General features: G+C 32.9%; 1 protein-coding gene across 1 annotated transcript in view; it reads right to left on the minus strand.

Moving 5' to 3' along the window:
- FCHO2 (FCH and mu domain containing endocytic adaptor 2) overlaps positions 1-26,404 on the minus strand; it is a gene marked incomplete at its 5' end in the record, with an annotated part of 111,858 nt that overhangs the window by 25,929 nt on the left and 59,525 nt on the right. The window contains 9 exons of the mRNA XM_079703345.1: positions 2,355-2,458; positions 8,046-8,140; positions 10,358-10,400; positions 12,389-12,413; positions 12,760-12,771; positions 14,219-14,390; positions 14,645-14,736; positions 21,749-21,773; positions 24,863-24,935. Of these exons, the coding sequence (XP_079559471.1) occupies positions 2,355-2,458; positions 8,046-8,140; positions 10,358-10,400; positions 12,389-12,413; positions 12,760-12,771; positions 14,219-14,390; positions 14,645-14,736; positions 21,749-21,773; positions 24,863-24,935 (641 nt within the window). The remainder of the gene's footprint in view (positions 1-2,354; positions 2,459-8,045; positions 8,141-10,357; positions 10,401-12,388; positions 12,414-12,759; positions 12,772-14,218; positions 14,391-14,644; positions 14,737-21,748; positions 21,774-24,862; positions 24,936-26,404) is intronic.

Raw genomic sequence — 26,404 nt, forward strand, 5'->3', positions numbered from 1 at the left:
GCCTTAGAAGAAGGAAAAATAATAAAATTTAAAAACTTTTAGCTAATTCCAGAGATAAAAATAAAATTGGCATTTCTCTTTTATGAGTTGTCTGTTAGCTTTGCCTGATTTAGTTTGGGGAGGTCTTAGTATTATCTGAGCTTTCCCTAACCCTTTTCTTTATTTGATGCAAATATTTTCTTCCTAAATATTGCTTTACTTTTGGCATTTACAAATCTGTGCACATTTTCCTTATAATTCATTGTAATGCTTCCTCATTGAGAAAGTTTACCCCATTCAGAGGTTTGAGAAAATCTTAATTCTACTGTCTTCCCACTTTTCTGGTTAAAAATAAAAACAAATATGAAAAATATGATTCCAATTCATTTATCTTTTACTTTGGTGAATGGTTTTTTCCTTCCAAATTCCTAATTGTTCCAATAATACATTAGCAACACTTCCTGAGGTGTTTCATTTTTAGAATATGGAATATTGAGCCTAATTAAAGACAACCTTTTCCTGCTTATAAGAGTTATAAGTAAATGCAATATTTATTTAGTGCCTATACTGTGTCAGGTCATGGGTACTAGATACAAAGCAGTGAATTAGACACTGTTTCTGTCCCCATCTATTTGAGGAACATGAAAAACAGAAGGTGAAAAACAACCAACAAAACCCTATAAGCATTCATACACTAAAATTATTCAACTCTACATCGCATGAATATAAATTTATAGATATACACTTTTATAAAAAATTAGATTATACTGCCCCCAATATTTTACACTTAGTAAACCCTTGTGCCCCCAATTAATTATTTTTAAAGTATTAGTTCCAGAGAATGCCTTTTGGATGACTCATTATTAGGGACAGCAGGTTGAAAAACACAGCAAGGTGTAAAATGTGGCTGTGGAAATATACAGATGGAGGTGGTACAGGACATGAGGTGACAGGCATTATGTAAAGTATTAAGGCATTAGCAAAGTAGTAAGGATATGAAATTGGCTAAAGCATAGTCCAGTGAAGGAAGCACACACAAAAAAAGTACAGTCGTTAAAAAAAAAAAAAAAAGTACAGTCATCCCTTACACTTTAAATCATCTCTAGATTACTTACAATACCTAATACAATGTAAATTCTATGTAAAAAGTTGTACATGCAATGCAAATGCTATGTAAACAGTTGCTAGTGTGTGGCAAATTCAAGTTTTGCTTTTTGGAACTTTCTGGATGTCACCTCCCCAATATTTTTAATCTGTGGATGTGGAACCCATAGATACGGAAAACTGACTGTGGGTCAACTTTATATACAATGTGATCGATTTACTAAAAGAAACATGAGCAAGTGTACAGGTAAAGGAAGAGAATGACAGAGGATGATTAAGTCCACTGTGGGGTGGAGAGGAGGAGTAACCATCAAAGAGGGCTTCACCTAGGTGGTGATATGCAGCAGGGTCTTAAAGAGAGCAGTTTCCTACATAGAAAATTGAGGGGCATTTCAGGCAAGAGGGAGTACGAAAGAGACATGGATACGTAAAAGGGCATGATGTGTTTGGGGAACAGTGGAAAGTTTCAAGTGGCTGGAACCTAGGTTGCAAAGAGGAGAAAACTGGACAGTTAGTATGGTAATGCAGGTTGTTGAGTCAACTTTATGAAGAGTCTTGTAGATTCAGCTAAAACATTCAACCACGTGGATTATAGGTGTACCACTGTAGATGTATATCAGGGGAAAAAGATTAAGCTTGACATTTAGAATTTTAATTCTGGCAATTAAACTGGCAAGTGAAAGATGAAAGTAAACCAGAACAGATTGAAGGAAAGAAGACTGGTTTGGGAGAGCCTGACTCTGAATAGAACCCATATATTTTCTTTCATTATCTGACAACTTTCGAAGACCAATGCCTTTTTCTTTTTTTAAGCAATGTGTACTTTTACAAGTCAATTAAGTGATGTGAACTCCAGATTGCTTATGTATAAAATAAAGAAAGCTGGACGAGATGCCCACCAGGACTCCCCTGGCATTATACTTCTAGGTCTAAGAACAGGCCACCATTTTTTCCTTAATATTTGACTTTAAGCAAAATTATATGAAAATTGCTTCTTAATTATGAAACAATGGATACTGAATTGTATTTTTATAATGTGCTAACTTTCTCAGGAAATCTCTTTCCTCCTGAACAACCGTCTTGCTCCACAGGTATGATCACTGAGATAATATGGGGAAGTGAAGGAAGTATCAGCAGGGAAAACTCTTCTGTACTTTGAAGACTTGAGTAGAAAATTCCAAGCATTTAGCAGTAAAGGGACATACAGAGAAATATCATTTGCATATTAAATCAAAACAGTTATAATTTTAAAAAAACACCTGAGTACATACTATTTCATTAATCCCACTGAGTTTTCCTGAAGTAAGCTTTGGTCTGGAAGCAGGCCTTGGAGGTGGGACAATGGTGCCTACAGAAAGAGGAGTTGTGGGCCTGGCTGGTGGGTGGAAAAAGAGAATTTGAAGAAAATCATTAGTATGTACCAATCCCTAGATAAAAACATTCTATTACAGAGAAACTATTAGGATTCAAAGCTCATTTTTCAGAAGTTCTTTTTCTTTAAAATGTAATTTTAGCTATTTGTGAAATGCTATGAATGTATCAAGCATGCTTTTTTCGAAGCTACCAATAATATTCCTGAAAAAAATATTAACTTTTCAATAAAACTGACATAATATAAATTGTATTCCTGTTTCAATTATTTATACATATAAAAATTAAATCTAATAAGTAAGCTGGTGAAAATAAACCAGTTTAAGGCCTAAGGTCTTTAGTTTATTGCCAATACTTCTACTTTACAGTTATTTACAAGACCAAGCCTTTGAAGCAACATCTTCAAAATAATAACATGAACTCTAAATAAAAACATTTACCTTAATTAAACTTGTAATCTCACTGTTAAGTTGAAACACACTGTGCCATTTTTTAGTGACAATCAAACATATTTTTATAGCTTACAAAAAAAATTTCCACAAATCACTATAATTAATTTTTGGTAAATATAGAAAATCATATATTGACTTCATAATTCCTACATAAATTTAGTGTTCAATGTTTTTTAACACTATTTGCAAATGTTGCAATTTTAAAAACCAGAAATACTAACCTCAGTATTCCTAATTAAAAATAACTCTCCAGGGACTTCCCTGGTGGTGCAGTGGTTAGGAATCCGCCTGCCAATACAGGGGACACGGGTTCAAACCCTGGTCCAGGAAGAGCCCACATGCCATGGTGCAACAAGGCCTGCGAGCCACAACTACTGAGCCCGCATGCCACAACTACTGAAGCCCACGCGCCTAGGGCCCACGCTCCGCAACAAGAGAAGCCACTGCAATGAGAAGCCCGTGCGCTGCAACGAAGAGTAGCCCCTGCCTGCCACAACTAGAGAAAGCCCACGCGCAGCAACGAATACCCAACGCAGCCAAAAATAAATAAAAACAAACAAAAAAAACCTCTCAGCATGGTAGAAATTAATGAGTGAAATTCAAGTGTATATCATGAAAAGTCACACATGTATTAACATAATCAAAGCAAGAGTGTAGAAGCAAATACATTTAAATGATCTTTAAATTAATTAAAATGATCCTCAAATTCTTTTGGTCCATTCTAAAAGATGAGTCTATAATTCAGATTGAAGAATATAATATGAGTGTGAAGAAATATGTTTCAGTAAGTTCTATAAGTTTACAGATGTGCAAAGTTAAAAATATAAGAATGGGCCTAAGTATGTACATGGGGAAACAAACAGTAAAGCTGAGGATCCTTGGTCAGCAATGGAGGAGTGAAAGGAAGGAGCATGGAGGTGGTAGGAAGAGACCTAAAGTAAAAGGTAGTCACACCAGAGTGAAAGCAAATGCATGGGGGTATGGAATCATCTAGAAAGCAGATCATATGAAGAGATAAAAGATGCAAGCACCGTTCAGGTTGCTTGAAGAAAACAGTAAAAACCTGATAAGAAATCAAGTTTAGATTCTAAGGCTGCTGCCTTCCTCCAGTCAGCACCAGTTCTTTCATGCTGCGCCCCTACTTTAAGCTGTACATTGGAAGAAATGCACACTAACCTGAAGACTGTTACACTTCCCTGTGCTATGACATATTTACTTTAACGATAGTTCATTATCAATGAAACCAGCACTGACCAATACTCAAGTTATTTCAAGCTTGTGAGGGGGCTTAACATGGTAGAGACTTATACCTGAAGCTTCATTACTAATCAAGTGGCCTGTCCAAATGGCATTTAGATTGACTCAATCCAAGCCTGGTAGAAGTGTTAAGTTCACCTTCTTCAAATAATCAGAATTTGCTTTTTGAGAAAAAGTAATAACAATGCTCATTAATATCACTGTTTATAAATGAATCTATTAATTACAGTAATAAATTTATAAATTATAAACAAATCTATCTCCACATGCCAATTAGATACTGCTTCTAGAAGCCGCTGAAGGAGATGACTACAACTGTTCACAGGTTTAAGTATCTTAATTGTGTTTTGTGGTGGTGGTGGTGCTCACTTCAAATAAATGTCCACTAGATGCAGTATTTCAAGAACATGAAGTGACTTGTAAAGTATAAAACACAGGCAAAAAGAGCTAACCTACATCTGCTCTCTGACACTACCTATGGGGAACAGATAAAGCATGTTTCCCATACCACCCTTCATCTGAATAAAGGCACAGACTAATCTAGGATACAGTAGCAATGATGATGATGCAGAAGAAAACCCAGCAGCATTGCTAGCTTCTTCTGTCAGTAGCTTTTCAGAACATTTAACATGGCAAAGGTCACGCTGATCCTCAGAGATGCAGCTGTTGGAAAAATCTCTCATCCAAAGCACCAGGGAACCCAAAGGTATTTTCAGCTTTATAATGCAATCTCTGGAATGCCGTCTGAGCTCCACTGGAGTCAGTAATTTTAACAAGTTCATCAGTAAAGGAAACCCACTGACTCTGCAACCATGAAGAAAAAGGAAACTTATTGTGCTCGCTGGTGGTGTCGTTACAGCAGGATAGCAGAGAGGGTTGGTGGAAAAGCCTGGTAATGGGTTTTCTAGACCCCAAATCTGACCTGGTTTCAAGTAAAGAACCAATTATCACACCCTCAGACAAATCAGTTTGGGAGAGAAAAGCAGAGTTCCTATTCTGTTCACTAAGGTCAGCGGAAGAAGAAGAAAGAAACTGAAAACTAGAAGCAACAGGAAAATTCTAAAACTAAAATATAAATCTGCAGAGCCAAATAGTTCTTATTTCAGGTTAATATTATTTTAATTACTCAAAACTAGAAAAATTTAATAATACATGGAATAAGAGCATGAGCTCAAACTTTATATTAACTGAGGAAAATAATTATGAGAATAAGAAACTTAAAATATGTATGAGTAAAATTTAAGGTCCAAAAATATATAAAGCCAGAATTATTCCTGATTTTCAGAGTAGCAAAAGGTAATGCTAACAGTCAGTAAAAGTCTAAAGAGGTTTGACAAGGTGTCAAAGTGATGCTGCTGGGTACATGTGTTCCTCAACAAAGTGCCTGAATAGTGATAAAACTTAAAACTGTCATAGGAAGATAGACTAAATCAGTGTTGGAGTTAATATAAAAAACCAGCCTAATATTTTTCAAAAGATAATTTTACAGGGGTTTTACAGAGCACAAGTGCTCAATTAACCCATGGGTAGAGAAGAAATGGTCTATACTAGCACTTCTCGAAGGGAAGGAAGATATGAGCTATTTACATTAAATTTTACATACATATACTTTATCATATATAATTTATGTATATGTAAATTGTACATATATGTTTATTTGAAGAAGCAACTGAAAATACTCTGTACCAAACTTTAAGCATGCTTCTTAAACATATAACAACACTGAAAGGTTTAACATATTAGTTACTGATAGGAATTATTTTCTTAGACTGGTTTAGCTGAGATGGAGTGATTAATGAATTAAGATTCTGAAAGGGACAAAGGAGAGCAGGGAATAATCTGACAACCTGGCCATTTCTAAAATGTGAAAATGGTACCAGTGTAGATGATGTTAAGGGAGACATGCACTGTAAAAAGCGGTGAAAATTTAAGAAAATTAAAGAAAATTTAAGAGAAAATGACTATTTCACAATTTCACTTAGGGTCAGTCTTACAAAACAGGAGAATCATCATAATGTATTCATCATTTTTATCAATAATTATATTCTGTCCAAGTGAAGACTTAATAATAATTACCACACAGCAGAATGTCTCTTTTCAACGTCACTAACATTCTTTGAAGGGCAAAATAATCTGACATTTTTTAGACTTAATAGGAAGTTTTTAAAAGGCATACCAAAATAAATTTTAAAGTAAGCAAAAAAAAAAAAAGTTTTATCACTCCCTACCTACTAAACATCAAATGACAACTAAATGAAACTATCATTTTTTTACCTGAAGTTGAAAGTGATATGGGCAAAACAGTCTTTAGATAGGTAGCAAGAGGAAAAGAGAGCACTTTTTTGAAAAGAAGGAGATTGTGCTGAAGAAAATAGAAACAAAGGGTGGAGTTATGAAGAAATTTCTATATAACTAAAACCTCTGTGATAACAATGTGAAAATTTTTATTAAAGATTAATAAAACCAATTCATAAAATATTAACAAAATTAAAATTAGAACCTTCTCCATTCTAAAAACAGAACAAAACAGTATTCTGACATTTTTACTAAACAAAAAAAGAGACCTTAATATGACTTCAGTTTTTCCTATACAATTATTTTACTTATAAAATCTATTAGTAAGATTAGTTTCCTAAAACTAAATAGTAAACAAATGCCAATTGAAAAAGGCTATAATGCCACTTCAGAATATGTGCAATTACCTAATGACTGCTTCTTGCTGTTCAAAACTCCCAATTGTTTCAGGTTAAGGTTGCCTAAAATCCATTTATAATTTCTTTTTAAAACATTAGTTTCTAAACAGTCCAATTTTAAATACTAGCGTTTATTTTATTGTTAACAGTAAAATGTTTCAACATGGCTTATTGTTTTGTTAATCTGCCAGAGTATGATGAATTGAACAAAGATTTTGGAATTAGTAAGATCCAGGTTTGAATCCATGCTTCATTTCCTAGTTATGTGGTGTTAGAGAAGTTCCTGATCTCTCTCAGCTTTACTTTTTCCATTTATAAAACAGGGACAATAAAAAGGACTTCATGCAGCAGTTAATGAGATGAAATCAAACAGAACGTGCATAGATCCCAGCAAAGACACAGCAAGAACTCAATTCTAAGTTCTCTCCCCACCATTCCAGCATTCCCTTAACCCCAAGTACTGCATGACATTTCTGAAATCCCCAAGAAGGCTGAAGATCAACTTAAAGTGATTTTATTTTCCTTTTTTGAACAAGCAGTTTTATTAAACATGCTTTGATGGTTGACTAGTGGGATTTCATATTTTGAAGAAAAGAAAAATTTAATATATTCTTGCCAAAAGAACAACTAAAACAGATTCATAAAGTTCTTTCATGTTGGGAAGTGCTAAAGCCTTTCTGGAAAGCAGTTTGGCAAAAAGTAACAATGGGCATATCTTGTGACTCATAAATCTTGTATTAATAAATTATTATAAGGATATGAGATGTGCACAAAATCTGCTGTATTTACGGATGTTCATAATACTAAAAACTAGATGCAACCTGAATGTCCATCAAGAATGGACTGGTTGTATTAATGCACATCTCTGAAGTTGAATAATAAAAGTTATTATTTGGGCATTGACATAGGAATGATGCCTAGAAATAAATATATTAAGGGAAAAAAAGTTGGTGTTTGATGAATTTTTATTGTTAAAGCCGTATGGTCTTTAAGGTAAGTTAACAAAATCAGTATAAAATCACTTTTATATGGCAATATGATCAGAGGACAAGTTAAATTTTTGATCATTAAGTACAACATACAAGTAATGGATAAATCAATTAGAAAAAAGTAACTACTGCATTCCTTTACAGTTACAAAAATAATTATATATATATATATATATATATATATATATATATATGTTTACCTGATGATGATGATGAAGTTAGTGAAGTTGAAGAAGATGAATCAAGAGATGGTCCAAACAGGGGGTCCCAGGCAAGTAAATCACTGGTCCCTTTCCTACCATAACATTTTAAAAATAAGGATTTTAGCAAATGAGTATTTTATTAGTATAAAATATAGTAACATCTTTATTTCAGAGAAAGCTCAATATATATGATTAAAGAGTTGGACATTGTGCTTCACATATGATTGAATATGTGAAGAACTTAATTAGCAGGTTTAATAAACTGATATTTGTCAACTGCTATAAGCAGAACCCACAATAACATTAAGTTTGCAAAGGAGAGTAGATTAATCCCCACTGATTAAATCTTGTTATATTCTAATAAACGTAGGGGCTGTCAGAATAGAAATAATTTCAGTTTTACAAATGAAAAGCAGCATGGAGAGTCTATATGAGCTGCCTAAGGACACATAGCTAATTAATTCTATGGCACCATCAGATGTGCTAATTCACATCTGGAGCCCAGTCTTGGACAGAAAATTTCTTAAGTGATATGAAATCAGACAGAATTTTTATAAGGCCATACTTATTATCAAAGATGAAGAAAAAGGGTAAAGGATTTTTTTCAAAGTACTTTTTAAGTACTTTGGATGGTGGCTTAAGCTCCATGTATATAAACGACTCTATACAAACTTTCAAAGGTCTGATCACTGCAGTAGATCATGCATAGGAGGAATTCTCCCTAGGTAATCCACTACCTGGGCCACTAAGGTGGTCTAGCAAAATGTATGGGTCATACATGTCTCTTTATGAGAGGTTACCAAGACTATGGACAATATCAAGAGCATGAACATTCTCGTTTCAAAAAACTCAATGTGCTGCATAACCAAAGATTTTCTTCCACTGACCTCTTGGAATCCTTCAAACTAGTTACTCTCAGGATTCAACTCTTGGCTCTTTACTTTAATACGAACATAAATGTTTCTCTTTTTCATTTGAGTCATACCCTTTTAAGATGCTTAATCTCTAGGATCTTGAGCACCTGAACTTTGCCACCCCATCTTTTTTCAAATTAATTTCCCCAACTTTATTGAGGTATGTTTGACAAATAAAAATTGTATATATTTATGGTATAAAAAAAGAAAATCCCCATTTAAAAATAATCTAATGTATCAAACTACCATTATTTAAAATATTTTTTAGAAATCCTAGAAAACAGGCCCACTAGAATGAAAATATTACAGTTACCTATAAGCACATATCTAGTATCTCAACATGCACCCACATGGAAGCACACTTATGATAAAGTATAGAATCACAACTGTATAAATGATTCCTAAAAACAGTCTTAAAACACTAAACTTATCTCTAAAAATGATAAATCAAATGAATAACTCCCCTCTGCTCAATTAGTGCTTAGCTTTGAAACTTTCCATTTTAAACTATTCATTTAGTTAAGCCTACTTTTACTCATACAAAAAACATTAAAAGAAAGTATTCTTGTTGATAAATACAGAAGTGAAAAAGGACCCATGCAACACTGGCTTAAAATATTTTTCTCTTTTTAAGAAGAACTGGCAACATGTCTTCTAGACCTCTCCTTTTTCAACTTAATTGAGACACTTCTTCATTTTGAGGTTCATAAAGTATACAGTCTATTTTACAAGGTCACAGACAAAATTGAAGGAAAACAGTGAGAGAATTTCCACGTGAATAACTAGTTGAAATATAGACATGTATGAATTTGGGATACTATCATTTATTTAGAAGCAGTGAGGACACCAAGGCCAAATACAGTTCAATGGATTTTTTACAAATTATCATAGAAAGAAATACTGTCAAATGAGAAAATAATTTAAAACTTCTAAAAACTCTATATGACGTTTCACAGCTTAGGAAACAGGATGATTAAAAACAGTCTACTGGAATTAAAACTACAGAGATAATAAAACAAAGGATACTTAAAATTTAAATGTAGTGGGGAGGGAATAATAAATAGGTGGAAGACACAGGATTTTTAGGGCAGTGAAATTATTCTGTATGATACTATAATGGTGGACACATATCAATATCCGTTTGTCAAAACTCATAGGATATACAACACCATGAGTTAATCCTAATGTAAACCATGGACTTTGGGTGACAATGATGTGTCAGTGTAGCAAATGTGCTACTCTGGTGGGGGATTCTGATTGTGGGGAAGGTTTGGCATATGTAGAGGCAAAATGTATATGTAAAAATCTCCATACCTTCCACTCAGTTTTGCTGTGAACTTAAATTTCTCTAAAAAATAAAGTCTATTTAAAAAAATTTTTTAACGTGGAACTTACTCATTGGATGCAGCGGATGGCTTTGATTTTGTTAACTCTTCACCTAATTAAAAAGTTGAAATATTATGAAAAAATTAATAATCCGAGTAATAAAATATTTTAATGTAAAGAGAACTACTACACATACATCAATTTTTAAATTCTGGCATTAATAACATATATAAACAATTATGAAGAAAAGGAAAATAAGCCTTTAACAGGTTTTCTACCATGCTTAAAAATATAAAAATAATAGCTGAATTTCTGCTAAATATTCATTTCTTCTAATATCTTTGATAAGAAACAACTTAAGTCAACTAAACTAATGAATAGTCAACTATTCATTAAACTGCTGTTCATAAAAAAAAAGGGCTACAACTTTAAAAATCAGAACAAATGTTTAAATACTTATGTATTTAAATAATGTATGTAATAACTAAAGAATTTTAACTGATGAACCATGAAAGCATTTTTCAAGTTCTGATGATATTATTAATGATTATTTTATTGACCAAAAGTAGTTATTAATTCTTGAAGAACACCCTATTTTGAAAAATAAAATTCTTATAAAACAATAGTCTCTTTATAAGGTAGTCTATTTTGCTACCTTCTGCATTTATAACATGAATCATTTCATAAGCAACTGGTACATGGAGGAACAGCATCAGTAGTACAAAAGTCCTGCTGGTTCGTAAGCAATTTTCATTGCACCTTAATGTTTTGCATCACCAAGCAATAGCTGATGAATGCAAAATACATCAACACGGGTAATTACAGCAAACTATGAGTAATACAACAGTGTACATAATGCCCATTCACACCACATTCTCCCATTTGGCTCGTTTCAGCTGTTTGTTTTGCCTCATGGTGCTTACTGTGGTGTTTGTCATCTTTTTGCATTTTGTCCTCATCTTTTTTTTTTTTTTTTTTTAAATGGTACGCGGGCCTCTCACTGTTGTGGCCTCTCCCGTTGCGGAGCACAGACTCTGGACGCGCAGGCTCAGCGGCCATGGCTCACGGGCCCAGCCGCTCCACGGCATGTGGGATCTTCCCGGACCAGGGCACGAACCCGTGTCCCCTGCATCGGCAGGCGGACTCTCAACCACTGCGCCACCAGGGAAGCCCTGCCCTCATCTTGATAACTCAGTAGCCCCCTTTTATACTCATTTTCCTCACATCCCCTTATCATTAAGCTACTTACCATTTATGTTTTGAAAGTAAAAGCCTACTTTTAGTTTGGTATTTATTATGAATTTAATAGGTCTTTTAAATTGTGCTAGAATTTTTAATTACAATTGATGTCATGGTTTTTATTAAGCACCGTGTTCACAATATTGCATAGCTTTTGTGTGGGCTGCCTCAACTCTATTTTCCCCACAACTCTTGTTATGTTTAATACATGATTCTGCAAATGGTGTTAAACACCCCCAAAACATTTTTAGTGTAATTTGAGTTACTGTACTAAAAATCTTATATTAGAAGTTGCAATTGTGATACGACTTAAAAATAGATCAAGCTAAAACTCATCTTTCTGGGGACTTCTCTGGTGGTCCAGTGGCTAAGACTCTGTGCTCCCAATGTGGGGGGCCCGGGGTCAATCCCTGGTCAGGGAACTATATCCCACATGCCGCAACTAAGGGTTTGTATGCCACAACTAAAGATCCCGCACGACACAACGAAGACACTGCATGCCGCAACTAAGACCTGGCGCAGCCAAATAAATAAATTTTTTTTTTAAAGTGCCTTCTGGCTCATGAGGATGAGTTATGCTAGTTAAACAGTTTTATATGCTTATACAGAAGGTGCTCTTTGGCTTTGTTGATTTCTGAAAAACGTCGTAGCCACGTATTCAAGTTTAAAGCATATCACAAAACTAAAAGAAATAGTATAGATAAGTTGCCTTCTGTTGCACAAGTCTGCCTTCTAGTCTGTCATTATGGCTCATGATGAAAAAGGACCATTTCTACAACTACATATGTTAGGCGACAAGCTTAGCAAATTCCCTGATAAATTTTAATAGACTTAAATAGCCAACTTAAATGTCAAACTTACTAGATGAATTCCGATTCATCTGCACCTAAAATAGAAATGCAAAAACTAAGTACCATTAAACAAATAATGTAATGCAGTAATAAAATATTTGATAAAATGTTAATACTGGGAACATAATTTTAAGTTGTTTTTAATACACCTGCTCAATTATAAACTGTATTTACATAAAAAGATTACAGAAAAAACTTTTTTGTAGTCAAAAAATAACACGTGTACCTTTAAATCATTCAATAAAATGCTTTAAAATACCAGTATCTACAGCAACATACTATGACTTGCTAATTTAAAAACACAAATATTTTGAAAATCAACGTTCAAATATACACTTTCTTTTTAAGTCAATAGGTAAAAATATAAAATCTTGCACTTACTGGGCTGTGTCTCTAGTAGTACATGGAAGGAAAAAGAAAAACATAGTGTTTATAAAAAAGGAAAAAGAAAAACATAGTATTTGCTTTAGAATTTAAAATATATTTCCTTGCTCTAATAATCTGTCTATTCTCTTCTTAATCATGTCTACTGATAAAATCTATATACCTTAAAACACATACAATGTTGAAGGGAATAACAACTTAAGCTAGATAAGCAAACTGGGCAATAAAATATACTCTCAAGATCCCTCTTTTCAAATATTAACAATTAAAAATTTTCTGATTATTATTTATTTTCTGAGTATGAAGGTAACACGTTTACTTTTTTTAAAACAATAGAAAAGAGCACAGAGCATCAATTGCCTTACTACCCAAAGACAGATGCTTAACATTTTGATATATATATATCCTCTAGGCTTTTATTTATTTATATATATATTTAAAATTAGTTATGCTCTTACACAAAAATGTTTAATGGCTTCACAACTTCCTACTTCAAATATAAACCATAATTTAATGTTGGCATTAATGTTAAACAGTAATGGTAGAATAAAACCTCACTTCAGAAATTTGGTGGAAAAAAGTTCTCAAATTCTAGAAGTGTATGACTGGGAGAAAAACACTTTTTCTAAACAAATACATAAAGTCTACTTAAAATATGTAATTAAATAAATAATGTAATTAATGTAATTAAATAAAATACAAAATGGTGAGAACTTTTATTCTCCATCAGCTACAATAAGTATGTGCAGATAAACTAAACTGACATTCTAAGACATGCTTTTTTCCCATAATTTAACATTTCTAAATTTAAGAGTATGACATCGATAGAAAGATTACGGTGATTTTTTTTCTCCCTCAAAAGCTATCAAGTTTAGTATCTCAGAATTGAGGAATTAACCACTATCACTAAGAATTCTTATTTGCCTTTTCCTGTATGAAAAGTATGGAAAAACAACCATTAATTACAGTGACAGAAGAAAAAAAAGCAAAGATATAATTTAATTTCACTTGAAATTGATTTTTATGGAATTCCTTTTACATAAAGTTCACCAAAAAAAATGGATGAAAAACTTTAACATTAGATGAGGAAAAGGTTAATACTGTAGTTCACAAAACTCTGCCTGAGACATATAGCACTATTTATAAAATACATCAAATGGCAGAAATAGTGCATTTTCCACATTTTTGTTTAAAATACATTCAAAAGAAAGCAAAACTAAACCAAACTCAAAACTTCATTTGTCTGTATAAAAATTATAAACTGTATACCTCAATAAAGCTGAAAAAATTATAAATATTTCCTCATCCAACATGCTTAACTATTTACTATGTGATGTTTTAATTTTCGTTAGTCCTAAAACTAATCAGATGCAGGTAGATGAGCTTAAAAAAAAAAAAAAACAAACCCCAAAAGCTTCTGTATAATGAGTGCAAACTTGCTTATTTTCTTACTTACAGATATTGCTGGGGAGAGCGTTATATTTCCTATAGATACTTTTAATTCATCCAAGGAAGCCATTGTGTGATGTGAGTTATTCGGATGCATAGGTTTGATTTCTATCCGATACTTCTTTGGTTCTTCATCTTCAGAATCAGAATCACTAGATGAGTAGAAATGGTTCTCTTTGGTATGTGAGTATCAGTTAAAGAATTGGGTTTTTAAATTATCTTAATGCACAACCAGTTTTTCACACATTTATAAAAAGGAACAAAAAAACAGATAAGATGGACTTTATCAGAAATGTAACTACTAACTTTTATTCACAGCATGTCAAATAAAGATCATAGAGGCACATTTTATTACAATTAATTAAAAATTTGAAGAGTCTGTATTAAATAATAGATTATTTTGTTTTAACTGTCTACTTATATATGCCAACACAATCCATAAGAATATCCAGATGATGAAAGGATATCATTCTGATTTGCTTCTGGTTTTATACTATAGCCTTCTTCATCCACATCAGGAATGTTCTATGGGGAAAAGAAAAAGAAAAACTTTACTGTAACAATGCCTCCAACTGCAAAAACATTAAAGGTTAGCAAAACAGCCTTAACTATTACCGAGGAGCTTTATCATTTATCAAATATCATAGATTTACAAAATTATTAAGACTGGGAAATTATGTGTTTTAGATAATTAGCTTCAAATGACACTCCACGCTTCAGACGTCTGAAGGAGAAAAGCACTGCAAAACAAACAGGATAAACACTGAAAGGAAGAGAATAGGTGTTTGGCTAGGCATGCCAGCAGTTTTGTGAATAACCAAATTTTCACCCAAATCTTCAAAGTGAAGAAATAAAAGCAAAAGATTGTATGCATCCACGGAAGAGAGGTGGTAAAATCAGAGGGCTGACACCTTAAGTAAATGGAAATACATATCAAAAATATAGAACAGGGACTTCCCTGGTGATGCAATGGTTAAGAATCCGCCTGCCAATGCAGGGGACATGGGTTCAAGCCTTGGTCCTGGAAGATCCCACATGCTGTGGAGCAACTAAGCCCGTGCGCCACAACTATTAAGCCTGCGCTCTAGAGCCTGCATGCCACAACTACTGAGCCCACATGCTGCAACTACTGAAGCCCACACGCCTAGAGCCCGTGCTCTGCAGCAAGAGAAGCCACTGCAGTGAGAAAGGGTAGTCCTGCTTGCCGCAACTAGAGAAAGCCCACATGCAGGAACAAAGACCCAACACAGCCAAAAATAAATAAATAAAATTTAAAAAATATATATATAGGGAGAACAAAAAAACAAACAAAAAAAGACTACCAAGAAAATTTACACTAAAATACCACCTCTTTTCCATGAGACTGGCAAAAACTCAAGTTAAAAAATATACTCTGTTGGCAAAGCTGTGAGGAAATGTACTCTTATACTTCGTTGGTATACATACAAAATAGTACAATTCCTACAGAGAGAAATTTAGCAATATCTAACAAAAAATTTACGTGTTTACCCTTCTACCCAGTAAATTCCTGGAATTTACTCTGAAGATATACCCCCAAGAATTAAAAAATACATATTCAACAAGGTTATTCACCAGAGATTATTTGTAACTCAAAATTATTGGAAAGTACTAAATGTCCAAGCATAGCTGAATAAACTATGGTGCATACACAAAGTGAAGTACTATGCAGCTATTTAAAGAAAAAAATGAGAAAAGTTTCCATGAACTGATATGGAGTGACTTCCAGGAAATACTGCTAACTGAAAAAAGCCAAGTACCAAAGAACATATATAGTATACTACCTTTTAAGTAATAAAGAAGGGGAAATTTAAAAACCATATAGATATCTGCTATCTTTATGAAAAAAATTAAAAAACAAAAAAACACTGCAAAGATAAATCAGAACACAATAAAGCTAGTTACCTAAGAAGGAAGGGCGGTGGAGCAGAAGGGATACAGAAGGGACACTTCTCTAAAAATGCTTTTGTGGTTAAGTAAGAGAATAAAAAATTTATGCTCAAATGGATCAGAAAAAAATATACACACATAAACACACACACATATGTAGGGAGATTGCTGTTAAAGCAAATGTAGTAAAAAGTGAAAGGTATACAAGTATTCTTTATACTATTTTATTCTTGTATTTGTTTGTAGGTTACAATATATTTCTAAATAAAAACTTTTTTTAAATGGGGGAAAAAAAGAACTGCCAAGAAATGCCAGGGTGTACCAGTTGGATATAACTGGGCAGCTAGTATCATTCTACTGGTAGAGTTTCCCATTCTTCCTCCAATCACTTGCTAAAGCTCAGCAAGAGCAATATGAAGGATTGCTAACCTGACAGGCACAGCACAAGGTTTACATAGTTACAGTTTCCAAGCTGAATAAACAGTCTAACGTAGCTAGCAGTGAGTTAACAGACTGGGTTAAAGTTTAGAAGTGAAATATCTAATATAGGGTAAAGAGCAGATTCCATAGATAAAAAGATGACAAGTGATGTAGTTATGACCCTAGAAGTAGAGCACTTCCTTTGAGTTCTATATGCTGCTTACTAATATGCAAAGAACACTTTAAAATACTTAAAAAATATAAAGAAACTGGGGACTTCCCTGGTGGTGCAGTGCTTAAGAATCTGCCTGCCAATGCTGGGGACACGGGTTTGAGCCCTGGTCTGGGAAGAGCCCACATGCCGCGGAGCAACCTAGCCCATGTGCCACAACTACTGAGCCTGTGCTCTAGAGCCCGTGAGCCACAACTACTGAGCCCACGTGCCACAACTACTGAGCCCATGCTCCTAGAGCCCGTGCTGCACAACAAGAGAAGCCACCTCAGTGAGAAGCCCTCGCACCGCAACAAAGAGTAGCCCCCGCTCACCACAACTAGAGAAAGCCTGCGCACAGCAACGAAGACCCAATGCAGACAAAAATTAATTAATTAATTAATTAATTATAAAATAAAATAAAATAAAGAAACCATTAGAAATCAGAATAAAAAAAGTTTTTTTCAAAATACTTTCTTCCTATTCCTGGTACCCTAGAACATACCAGATATTTAATCTCCTAGAGGTTCTTTTTATTTTGGCCACGCTGAGCAGCATGCAGGATATTAGTTCCCTGACCAGGGATCGAACCCATGCCCCGTGCAGTGGAAGCATGGTGTCTTAACCACTGGACCTCTAGGGAAGTCCCTCTCCTAGAGATTCTATCTGGGATCTGCTACTGACACTATTTTTAAATTTGTTTACAGTACACTATACTATATGATGTACTAATTTAAAATAATACTGAGCTGCTTTCTGTAAGACCAAATAAACTGCTTTTGAATCAACCTCCTGCAGATTACATCTATAAACTCTGGTCAAAATAAACAAACAACTATCTGAAGTTACTGGAGAATGACCCACAGCGACTATCTAAAAAGATATACAAAGTTATATCAAGTTATATCAAAATAACAAAAAAAACCTATAAATAAATCAAATTCTAAAAAAGGTTCAAATAACCCACAGAAAGGCAGGAAAAATAAAACAATACTCTGAGACGGAAAGAGAAAGAGGAACAAATAGAGAACGAAAAATTAAATGGCAGACAAACCCCAACATGTCAATAATTACATTAAATATAAATGGTCTATGTATAACAAAAGACAGATTGGCAGAATGAATTAAAAAAACATAACCTGGCCATATGCTACCCATGAGAAACTCATTTCAAACATAAAAACATAGGTAGGTTGAAAGGAAAATGATAGAAAAAATACACCATGCAAACATTAATTTAAAAAACAAAAAAGACAGTGACTACCTTACTATTAGATAAAACAGACTTCGGAAAGAAAGTGACCAGTGTCAAGAGTGACATTATGCCCACACAAAAACCTGTACACAACTGTTCAAAGTAACTTATTTCTAACAGCCAAAAATTGGAAACAACTAAACATCCCACAATAGGTGAACAAATTTTGGTATACCTACATCGTGGAATACTATTCAGCAATAAAAAGGAATGAACTATTCATGGATGCAACAACCTGGAATAATCTCTAGAAAAGGGTGCTGAGCGAAAAAAGCCAATCTCAAAAGGTTACATACAGTATGATCCCACTTAAATAACATTCCTGAAATGACAAATATATAGAAATCGAGAAAAGATTAGTGGTTGCCAGAAGTGTGTGTGTGTGTGTGTGGGGGGAACAGAACAAAATTGAAAAGGAGCAATCAAAATGAAAGATCCTTCCAGCAATCACAGTCCTAGGTATTTACCCAGTTGATCTGAAAACTTATTTTCGCACAAAAACCTGCACACAAATGTTATTAAGCTGCTTTATTCATAATCACCTAAAAGAAGAAGCAACCAACATCCTTCAATAAGTGAATGGATAAGTAAACTATGATACATCTATACAATGGGATACTCTTCAGTGATAAAAAAAGGAATGAACAATCAAGTCATGCAACAATATGAATAAATCTTAAATGCATATTTAATATTCTTGCTAAAGGAATCCAGTCTGAAAAGGCTATATCCTGTATGATCCCATTCATATGACATTCTGGAAAGGGCAAAAATATAGAGGTGATAAACAGATCAGTGACTTCCAGGGATTTGAGCACTGGGAGAGGGTTAAATAGGTGAAAGGAAAAAAAAAAAAGATCCTTGGTTAATGGAAATGTTCTATTTTGACTGTATGAGTATCAATATCCTAGTTACAATACAGTACTAAAGTTTTAGTACAATACAGTACTAAAGTTTTGCAAGATGTTACCATCAAGAGAAACAAGATGAAAGGTATACGGGACTGCTCTGTACTATCTCTGTAATGTTCTGTAAATTGACAATTATTTCAAAATAAAACGCTTTTTTGTTGTGTGTGTTTTAAAAAAAGGGCAATGATTCTCACTGTACCAGGTTTTCAACGCTAGAACTATTCATGATATTAATAAAAACTTACACATTACCTGTTTACATCTTTGTCCATTCAATCCATGGTTTCTATATTAGGGCCCCATACTGCTGGAGCAAAGCATTAAGTCAAAAGCAGTACAAGAAGAAGAAAAGAGCAAGTAACTTCAGCCAACAATCTTAAAGGCAGTTTTGGTGGATAGTGGTGGTAGTAACTTTAACAAAATATTGGGATAGAGCTTGCAAACCAATGGTATGTTTCTCAATCTCAGTTTGGAGAGAGGAAATTGGTTAAAACTAAGAGAGCGATTTACACTTCCTTGGTCAACTTTCAAAAGATGTAGTCACTCAAAATACATTTTTTAAAATTACATACATAGACCTTTTAAAAAAGGAACAGAAAATGATGGATAATTTCCCTACCAAAGTAGCCTGTTGATGTTTAAGTAATAGTAAGACTAGCCATAAACAGGCCATAAATAAAAGGAAACAACAAAAAATGAAAGCCTCCTTTCCCTGTGGACCACCACTGTAATCCTTCTCCTCAAAGGTAACCACAATTCAGTGTCTTGTAACTCATTCTTTTAAAAAAAGAGAACACATATAAGACACACATTTATCTTAAAAAACAACTAATTAAAAGATCACACTTGCTTTTATTTAGTAAGTTCTTCCCATTTCAACAGACATGAACAACCTAGATCTATAACATCTGACTATTTCTTCATCAAGTGAATGTTTAATAATTTAACCAATTCCCATTTTAATGGATGCTTTAGTGTTTCCAATTTTTTGCTAACATAGACAATGTTGAAATGAACATCTATCCCTATCCACCTTTTCTCTCTCCCCCTCTATATAAGCATATATCTTGGTCAAGCATACACACACACACATAAAGTTTGTGAATATAGCAGTAACAGTAAAGCCCTAGCAGCAGGATTGCAGAATCAAAAAGAATATACATTTCTTATTTGGGAGGTACTGCCAACTATCCACAAGACAGATTATACCAATTTACATTCCTACCAACAGTATGAGTGCATCAAAACTTTTGCCAATATGATAGGTGAATATAGTAATTTCATTCTAATCTGCATCAGAATTAGGCTACTATTTTGAACAACATTTATGATTATTCACTACAACCTTTTATTTCTTCTTATGAAAATTGCCTGTTTTTGTCCTAATGCCCTTTTCCTACTGGGACGCTTGCTCACCTTTTAAACTAATTTGTATCAAAACTTTACAAAGGAAAATAATTAGCCCCTTGTTAAACATCTTGCAAATACACTCTGCCCAACTATCTTTAGTGATTCAACTCCTTCTATGCTGTATTTTTTCTAATTCTGTAAGTTTTTCATTTCCATACAGTCAAATCTATCAATCATTTCTTATATAGCAGTAGAATTTCATGTCCTCTTTAAAAGTCCTTTTCTAGTTCCAGATAAATACTGGCTGAAGTTCAAAACTGTTTAATATTGATCATTATAGAATAGTATCAATTAACAGAAAATTTTAAATATTTTATTTAAAGGAGTGCATATAAAACATGAAGTATTAAAATTTTTATTCAATGTTGCAATCAAATGCTATAAATAATTCAGAAATAAAATGCATGATGAACACTAAAGTAAATGCCAAACACATCTGCTGACTTTTTCATTAATTAGTAAACCGAGGGTATCAAAACATGCAAGTGGTAAGGTAAACGTTACAACTACAAAAACACTGATGATTTTAAGCCTAGAACTCATCAGAAGTCTATTTCCTTATTTTCACTATAAATTTATTAATGAATAGTAATTTTCTTACTTTAAAGCTGAAATATGAAAGAAATACTAGTTTTATCTTAATTAACATAAAACATAATGTTTTACAAAATATGTAGTTCTTTATTTTGGTACACCAATATGCTGTAAAAGACCATAATGTTTTGGAGCCAAAAGAAACAACAGTTACACAAGCAAGAACAATAGAAGAGACAGCCTGACTCTACTACACTTATCAACATGATCAGTGTTTAATGACCAATCTGTAAAACCTATCTGTCTACACACTACTTCCATCATTTGGTAAATCTACTCTCTCACTGTAACCACAGGGAGCTCCATTTGATGTCTTCTTTAATTATATATGAAGAAATATATTTAAACAAGAAATATAAACAAACTTTCTTTAAAACAAAATAAAAAGCACAGAAAAGTACTAACCATGGTTGTTGCTACTTTTTCTAAAATGACAGACCCCTAAACAAACCTTAAACACATGAACAGTTATAGTAGTATTTTAATAGATCTAAGAATCAATTAGTAAGAGCACATTTTAAAATAAAGTAGGCAGGTTTGAAATCTGACATATTTCCCAAGAAAAAGCAATATGCTATGGCTCCACTCCAATTTTAAAAGTAAAATGTCCACTTTTCAAAAGTAGTTAGAAATACCTTCTATTTAATAGGAAAGCATCTGGCAATGTAAAGCCAAAAATACATTTGTAAAATAATTTTAATAGGGAATTTCTAATAACATGGTTAGTATTTTTCTTGGAAAGATTTGTAAACAAACTCAACCCAAATATGCTGGGTATTTCCTAATGAAAATAGCTAAATTGTTTATACCAAAGTAAAATCTACTTACAAGTGAATCTGCATCAGGGCATTCCCTATTAAAACAAACAAAATATCAGACATATTCAACTATTAGAACTATGTGATAAGTATACTATATCGAAAGTGTTTGCCTTGGTATTTAAACATAACTTTCATTTAAACTCTATAAAAATATTTAGAGAAATCAAATCATGAATATTAAAATATACCAAATGATTTAAAAATTCAAACAAAGACATTCCCCTATACTGATACTGCAAGACAAAATAAAACAGCTTATAAATATTTGTAAAACTACTTTCAAAAATAGTTCTTTTCCATGAATATACACGTGTCATGTCAAGGAAGCTGTCAGTCCTACAACGATTTCTAGTGGCTTTTAATCCTTCAGGTAGAGAAAGTTAAAAAAAATTTTTAACTTATTTCCTTTGAGGTACTTTCCATAAGCTAGTATATATAGAAGTGAAACCACTTTTTTCCAAATATGTTAGGTGAGTAGCTAGACTTCCAGCTGGAATAGTTTCTAGTCTAATGTAATATGCAGTTGAGCACTGATATTTTATCATTTAACTGATAAGCAAATATAAATTTGGACATAATCTATTGAAAACTATTATTTTAAATGTAAAACTAAAACATAAAGAAGACCAACCTTCTCAACTAACCAAATAAAGCACTAGATATATAAAATTAAAGGCATTGAAGCCATGAGGAACAAGCTTAGAAGAATATATATGTATACATTCTAAAACAAGTTCACAAACAAAAATTAGAGAGCATATTTAAAAGGCATTGGATTAGGTATACTCTTTGGCTTGAGACAGTTATTGCATATAGTATCAGATTCTGCCACTTTAATAACAGTCTGAAAACACATATTAGGTACACCTTAAGAGCCAAATGAACAAAATAAAAAATACTAAATTAATATATAAGATAAACACGTAATCTGTATCAATCCAAAGACTAAGCACAAACCAGGGAAATCTATAAATTAAAGAACTTTGTTAAATATAGGATGGAATAGACTGAAAAAATGAAAAAAGAGGGAGATGACTATTCTGCCCTTAATTCAAATGGGAGCACCAGGGTAAATGCAAACCCCACATGTCTTTATATCTACTTAAAATTGCAAATTTTGAAAAAGAGCTTCCTTATAAGGAATATTATATCAAAAAACTTATGCATACTCTGAGGAAATGATCCAGAAAAGCTACTGTAATAATATTCAATCCCTGTACAGAATCAAATCAATTAAGATGTTTGAACATTTCTTTCTTCTTTTTTAAAAAGATAAAGTTTAAATATAAAAGTAAGTATAAGAGTTCCAAACCATTTATTCTCTGGCTTTAAGCCAGAACTCTCCAGTCTTTGTGGTAAAGCACTCATCTGTTTGCCTTCACAGTGCGCAGTATGAGACCTGCAGATGAAGCCCCAGGAAGACCAAGCTCTGAGCAGGACCCCTTGTCCACAACTGCTGGCATTTCAAAAACCTTCAGGCTATGAGAAGAAGCATGCCAAGAGCCTGGGACATTTCAAGCAAAGTGAATTCTAACATTTTTCCTGCCAGGGAGTGTTGAAAGAAGGCAATAATGATGCAGTGATTTAGGCATTAGTTTTCTGACCTAGTATTCTTATTGGTTAAAATATTCCAATATCCAAGTGCCCTAATGATCATACTGGGAAATTACCGATCACGAAAAACTATTTTAAAAACATGGAATATACAAAAATATTATAAGCTCCCTAAATGAACAGCTGTGAAAACCATCAATTATAAAAACATCTTAACTCTTTATAATGTAGCCACTAACAGATAAACTGGCTACATTTTAAAAATTTACTTACAAATCAATTGTTCAGACCTCAATTTCCAATGTTATAAAAGAGATTAGGTTCCATTCCCTTAGCAAAATACCTCCCTTCACAATGCTCAAAAAAGACATCTGCAGAAGAGACAGTAGCTATAGGCATAAATCACTTTACAAATAGTCTTAATTTGTTAAACCAAGTATCAATACAACTAGGGAGGAGGAAAGAAACAGACATTCAGAATGGCAGAAACTCCAAGAAACTCAGATGATAAGCGTATAACCAGGGAGGAGGCAAGACCACCCAAAGCACAAATTGTTCTCTTATATTGAAAATATGAATGGCCATCAAAATATTAAACCTCATGAGAGTTCTGCTGATTATGATAGAGAAGTAGGGATTTGAAACAAATTTTCAGTCAATGTTACTGGGTCAACAAATCACTCAAGACTTCTGATTAGTGTCTCTTCAGTCTAAATGGGTTGAATAATTAAGCAAAGAAAAGTTCCTTTATTTCCAATTTGTCTCCAGTTAATCAGAGTTCAATGATTCTCAACCCCAGGTGTATATTAAGAATCACACAGGCTGCTTAGAACAAAACAAAAACTATGCTGGGGCCTCATGCCCCAAGAATCTGATTTAATGGGTCTGAAGCAGGGTCTGGCATAGATATATTTAATTTCTCAGGTAGTTCTAATGATAGCCAAGGCAGAAAACTTGACTTAGCTAATACTAGTTTAATTTCTTATATGCTGATTATATTTCTTTGTATACCAATTTATTTTTTAAAAAAGGTAAATGACACTTATACTCCATCTTCCATCTAAAAATGATGAATTAGTATAAATGTTTAAAATATGTTAGGACTTTTTTCTCCCCCATTTAACATTTTCCACTTATGTACACATATATCACTAACTTACTATATGGTTAGAGTTGTCTTGAAAGATTTTCATCAAATTGCTGACCATGGCATTTTTCTTAGGTTATTAAGACTTAGAACAATTTTTAGTTCTGTCTGTACTTTTGTTTGATTTTTTAAAATATGCATGTATCACTTTATAAAATAAGAATATCTTTAAAGTTTCAATTTCAAAACGCTAAAGCGTTCATCCTGAAATTTTAAAATAATAAGAAAAGTTAACACTTTTAACTAAAACTAGAGGAGCTGGCAAATGTTCTTAGAAAAGTTTGTGTTTTTCACATCTTAGCCATATGTGCTTTGGGTTATTTCCAAAAGAATTTTTTTCTTTTCAAATTCATAACAATAGTCTTATTCTTAATTATTTATAAGCATAGAAAGGATTTTGACAATATTTAATATACTTACACAGACTCTGCATCCTTTTCCTTTTTAATTATTCCTGGTAAACCGAAAGTCTTTCTTTTCCTTGGTCTTATACCTTAAAATAAATGTATATTGTTACAGAAACATAACTGTTCCTGATAAATATATTAAACTTATGAATGCATCTTGTATCTTGACACACAATTTGCTCATAACTGTTGATACTAAATTTGGATTAAAGAAATGAAAGTATCAACTGCTAAACCCTAATATTTAAATCAGTCATAGTCTGTTTAAATTTTTCTTATGTTGATATAATATAGCATTTTATTCACCAAAAGGTTATACATAGAACATTCATTTGATGAGTGAAATTCTCTCTTCCCCTAAATCACCTCAGGCAAAATAAGCATTTGCAGATATCTTAAGACTTCAAAGAAAGTACATTATTCACTGTATTAGATTTTGTTATAAATGCAGGTCAAATCATGTTCCCGGTATAAAGGGTCACAAAATATAAATGTGTTGTTTTAAATGAAAAGTTGACAACAGATCCATTAACAGTATGACATGGGAAACTTATAATACGGCATTCTTTTGTCCATATGTTATCTCTAATACAAATAATGTTATAAATGGATCCAACCACAAATGAGGAACAAATACCATCTCTATTTTGCCAAATATGGCAGTTCTCCCTCTTCTTCTTGCATGACAAATTGTTTTTTAAATGTCAGTCATGCTATCAATCGTTAACAGAATTCAGCACTTAAAGCTTAGCTACTTAACTCTTTGAGAACTAGAGTACACCTAAGCTAGCTTCTCACCTTATAGATGAGGAAACTCAGAGTATTATTTTTGTTTTTTTAACTCAGTGTTATACAACTAGTTAACACTACAGCCAGGATTATTATCCAGGTGTCTTAGAATAATGTACTTGCTTTCATGCAAAACTAACTCCCTGAACCATTTATTTGCATAGCGTGTTATAATATTTTAAAAATAAATACATATTTATTCTCACAGAGTAGGTATTATTTATTATAAACATTTTTAAAGAACTTTAAAAATTCTTTTAAACTTCTGAAGAACTTTTAAAGTTTAAGTACAGAGAACTTAAATAAGTACTGCTCTTAGTCAAACAGATGGTAACTATAAAAAGTCTAGGCCCCAGAGCTCATTGACTGCTCAGTTAATAACCTTACACACAACAGCAAACCATTTCTCCATATTCTCACACAGGTCTTGGAAAAAAATAGAAGACTGCTTTCAAATTATTTCTAGCAGCTCACAAAGTGAGATTATAAAACATGACAAAAATTGCAGACATCTCTTGGGTTTCATACTATGAAAAACATCAATTTAAATAGGAAGGGTTGTGGATCCTTTCTCCAAGTCAAATCATCACCTATTTTGAATGACAGTAACATGAGCATTAATACATAACCTTATTAATTACTGAAATGTTACCCATTGTAGAATAAGCAGTATACATCAATATGTAGTGATGAGTTTCATATTTATGACCTTAGAATGTTTAAAGATGGATATCAGTGGAGAAAACAATCTCAATGTATATCTGAA

Source organism: Hyperoodon ampullatus, assembly GCF_949752795.1.
Source record: "Hyperoodon ampullatus genome assembly, chromosome: 4".
Lineage (NCBI taxonomy): Eukaryota > Metazoa > Chordata > Mammalia > Artiodactyla > Ziphiidae > Hyperoodon > Hyperoodon ampullatus.